Source organism: Coptis chinensis, chromosome 6 (assembly GCF_015680905.1).
Source record: "Coptis chinensis isolate HL-2020 chromosome 6, ASM1568090v1, whole genome shotgun sequence".
Classification (NCBI taxonomy): Eukaryota; Viridiplantae; Streptophyta; class Magnoliopsida; order Ranunculales; family Ranunculaceae; genus Coptis; species Coptis chinensis.
Window position 1 is genome coordinate 65,175,266 of NC_141461.1, and position 3,786 is coordinate 65,179,051.

The 3,786-nt window shown below is 37.3% G+C and overlaps 1 protein-coding gene across 1 annotated transcript; it reads left to right on the forward strand.

Moving 5' to 3' along the window:
• The first annotated feature begins 2,665 nt into the window (after nucleotides 1-2,665).
• LOC147493970 (uncharacterized) lies at nucleotides 2,666-3,223 on the forward strand. The gene has a single exon (XM_086567994.1). It carries the CDS (start codon nucleotides 2,666-2,668, stop codon nucleotides 3,221-3,223), a length of 558 nt encoding a protein of 185 aa, XP_086424120.1.
• The last annotated feature ends 563 nt before the right edge of the window (nucleotides 3,224-3,786 follow it).

Consider the following 3,786-nt stretch of genomic DNA (forward strand, 5'->3'; position numbering starts at 1 on the left):
TGTGTATATTATAACACCCCGTTTATTTTTTTGTTTTCCCTATTTATTAGGGTTTAAAAAAAATATAATAATATTAAAAAGAAAAGAAAAGGATAAAGATAAGATAAGATAAGATAAAAAAAACGTGGGAGAGTTAGAGGGGTTTGGTTACAACCGAACTCTCCTTTTTTGTTGGTTTTTCGGGTTTTTGAAATAAAAAAGAAAAATAGAGAGAGAGAGACGTACAAGAAAAAAAGAGAAGAGTGTTTATTGTGGGAGAGTGCTTGAGTGAGAGAGACAGAGATAAAAGTTGGAGGAAGAATGAAGAAGCTAAGGAGTATTGGCGCGACGGTTTTTCCAGTTTTCTCTAGTAGATACAATCTCAAGTTTTGTGATATCGGTGAGTAGTCTAAATTTTAATTTGTTCTAAATCAATTTTAATGGATTGTTAACTGATTTCTACTAATTAAGCCATTGAATTGTTTTACTTGAAATTATGGGATTTAAATCTATTAAAGTGCTCAAAGACTTAAATGATATTGACGATAATGCGTTCTTTTTGGTTATTTATGTATTGATTGGTAATTGTATATGGAATTCATTAAATTGTTGGTCAATTGATTGAAGTGAGCAATTGTTATATGTTAGAGATTGGTTTCTCATAAAAAGGGGGTCGGTTATATCCATTGATGATTGCCATACCTTGTTTGCTTTTAGTGGCGCAGATATATTACCATGAGTAGTTGGAGGGCATAACAAGTAATTATTTGATTCTAATGTGACTTTTAGATATGAGAAGGTATAATGGTATTCTCTGCATGTCTTTGTAGGCTTCTGACCTTTTGTGATATGTGAGCTATTCCTGGCTTTATATGTCGGTAGTTTCTTTGCATGACTTTATTGCATTTAAATGTCTTATACATAATAAGTAAAGGTTGGATTTTGATAAGGAATATTTGACAATAGCTACTGGTGCAAGTTATCTTTTTGATATATATATATATATATATATGTATATATATATATATATATATATGTGGATGGGTCGATCTAGATGGTACAGTCGGTATTAAACCCTTGTACCAATTGACTTGCAGTACTTTAGATATTCTCTTTTAGATGTCAGAAAGTATAAGCTTAGCTCTGGTCTGATTTCGAGCTCAATTTTGGTTTAGTTAGAGCTTGAACTAGTTTTATTTTAAAACATGAAAAAGTAAGGTCTAGAACTCTGCTTTCCAACCCAATCGACCTCGTTGCATTCCGAGGTTTGTCGATATGGTTACGGTGTTCGGAAGTTGGCACGTCAGAATTTTTTGATTTCAGAAATCCGGTCTGTGCCTGGTTTGGAATCGAGTTTTCACATAGTTAGGGTCAAATTCAAACTCTCGCCAAAATTTGAAAAAAATAAGTTTTATGTGTCTGCTTTCCAACCCAATTGGCCTCGTTGCATTCCGAGGTCTGTGGTGATAGATATAAGGTCTGGAAGTTTGGTTGACAAAAAAACAGTGCGTCAAAAATCAGTTTCTGCGCACTGTGTTCAAGTCCAGTTTTAAAATAGTTAGGGTGAGAGTTAGAATTTTTATAAAACATAAAAAAGTAAGATTTGGAAGTCTTCTTTCTATTCCAATTGGCCTTATCGTATTCCGAGACCCGTGGAATTAATTATGGTGTTTGGAAGTTTGACTGGCAGAAAATAGTGCGTCAGAAATCAGTTTCTGCGCACTGTGTTCAAGCTTAGTTATCGATATAGTGGCTGCACTACCTTATCCGTATATATTATAGATATAGTGGCTGCACTTTTTCTCAAAGCTGCCTACGAAGGCTTGATTCCAATCCCGAAAAATTTGGATACGTAGGCAGCTTTGAACAAAAGTGCAGCCACTATATGTATAATATATATATTAGTTTGTGTGATAACTATGTGATTGTGTTAGAAATTATTGTTGTTTTGAGACTACATAAATATATATATGTGTGAGATAGAACTTGTATATGAATATAGACTTTAGTATATGTGGATCTGTTTTGGACATTAGTGTGTGTGGACTTGAATTTGGGCTAATGAACTATTTGTTTATGATATTGTGTATATGAGTGTGGTTCCGTAAATTGTATTTGTTTGATTATAAGTCTGTTTACATTCAATGATATTTAAGTACTTGATTTGCCTTGACGGGCAAAATGACTCTCTGCATGTGTGGTATGTTTTGACATGAGTAATGCTAGTATAATTATAAGTGATAATAATGTTTTAATGTGTTGCCCACATCTTTAGAACTTTCCACGCCTCAGGATTTGGTAATGAGATATTATGACTTGTGATGTCATGTAATAGATGGGTATTCATTGAATGTGTCATGAATGACCCAATAGTTTGGACTGCCCTAGAGAGGAACTAAGGTATTCGCCTTACGAGTTGGTCGTATTCCTTGAATGTACGGGAATGTAGGTTTGGGTATTCCTTGAATGCGGCAGGAATGACTCAGGGTATTCATTGAATGTGCCATGAATATAAGGGTACTCCAATTTAGAATACTGTCGCAATTCCTGACACCAATGTATACAATGCAGAGACAGGAACGGATAAGGTAGTGATTCACACGATCGCTGGGGGCAATTATAAACGCCCATTTGAAGAGTTGAGTAGAGGGCAAAGGTACCAGGAAAGACAGGCGAAGCATTAACAATGTCACTTCCAAACCGACCAAGGAATCTAACTCCTGCGGTTGTTTTCACTGATGACGATACTAAAGGGGGTTTCTTTCCACACTCGGATGCGTTGGTTATGTCCTTAGAAGTTGTTGGGTGTGATATGCACAGGATCTTCATCGACCCTGGGAGTTCTGCAGATATACTTTACTATCATGCTTTCAAACAAATGCCGATTCTAGAAACGGAACTTCGTCCCGTGAAATCTTCTTTGTATGGATTTAATGGTGACATGGCCAATGCAGTAGGAGAGATTGAATTGACAGTCAAAGCTATTGACGTTGCTCTGAATGTCAACTTCATGATTGTCAGGGGAGTTACGCAATATAATGCTATTCTTGGTAGGAGTTGGCTTCATCGCTTGAAAGCGGTTCCAAGTACTTATCACCAAACCTTGAAGTTCCCTCATAAAGGCAATATCGTGGTGATCAAAGGAGATCAACAAGCTTCCAAGCGATGCTACGCAGCTATTCTAAAAAATGGTTTCGGAACTGCTCCAATAACACTGGGGGCAGGTTCGGTACCCGCCAAATAGCAATTACAGAATGAGTCTCCCTCTCAAGACATAGTGTTGGCACCTTTGGATATAATTCCATTAGATTCTATAGGGCCGGATGAGATGAGGACTCCACCAACATTGGAACCAGTTGACAAAGTCGACATAGGAGATGGTTCCAAACCTCGACTTGTCTCAATTGGCACCATGTTGGACCCGAAGACTAGAGAAGAGTTGATAAATTTCTTACAAGAATTCCGAGATGTATTTGCTTGGAGCTATGAGGATATGCCTGGAATTAATCCCTCCATAGCCTGCCATAAGCTCAATTTGGATCCGAACGTCGTGCCAGTTAAGCAGAAACTCAGAAAGATGGGTCCCGAACGTACTGAGGCTATCGACAAAAAGGTGGATAAATTGCTTAAGGCCAAGTACATACGAAATATCACATACCCCACTTGGATCTCTAACGTTGTCACTGTCAAGAAAAAGAATGGGAACTGGCGAACGTGTGTCGATTATACGGATGTGAACAAGCACTGTAAGAAGGATTGTTTTCCTCTTCCTCATATTGACACATTGGTCGATGCCACTGCATGACA

Bases quoted from the DNA above. Each gene is read 5' to 3' on its own strand.
- LOC147493970 (XM_086567994.1), top strand. From the start codon at position 2,666: ATGTCACTTCCAAACCGACCAAGGAATCTAACTCCTGCGGTTGTTTTC.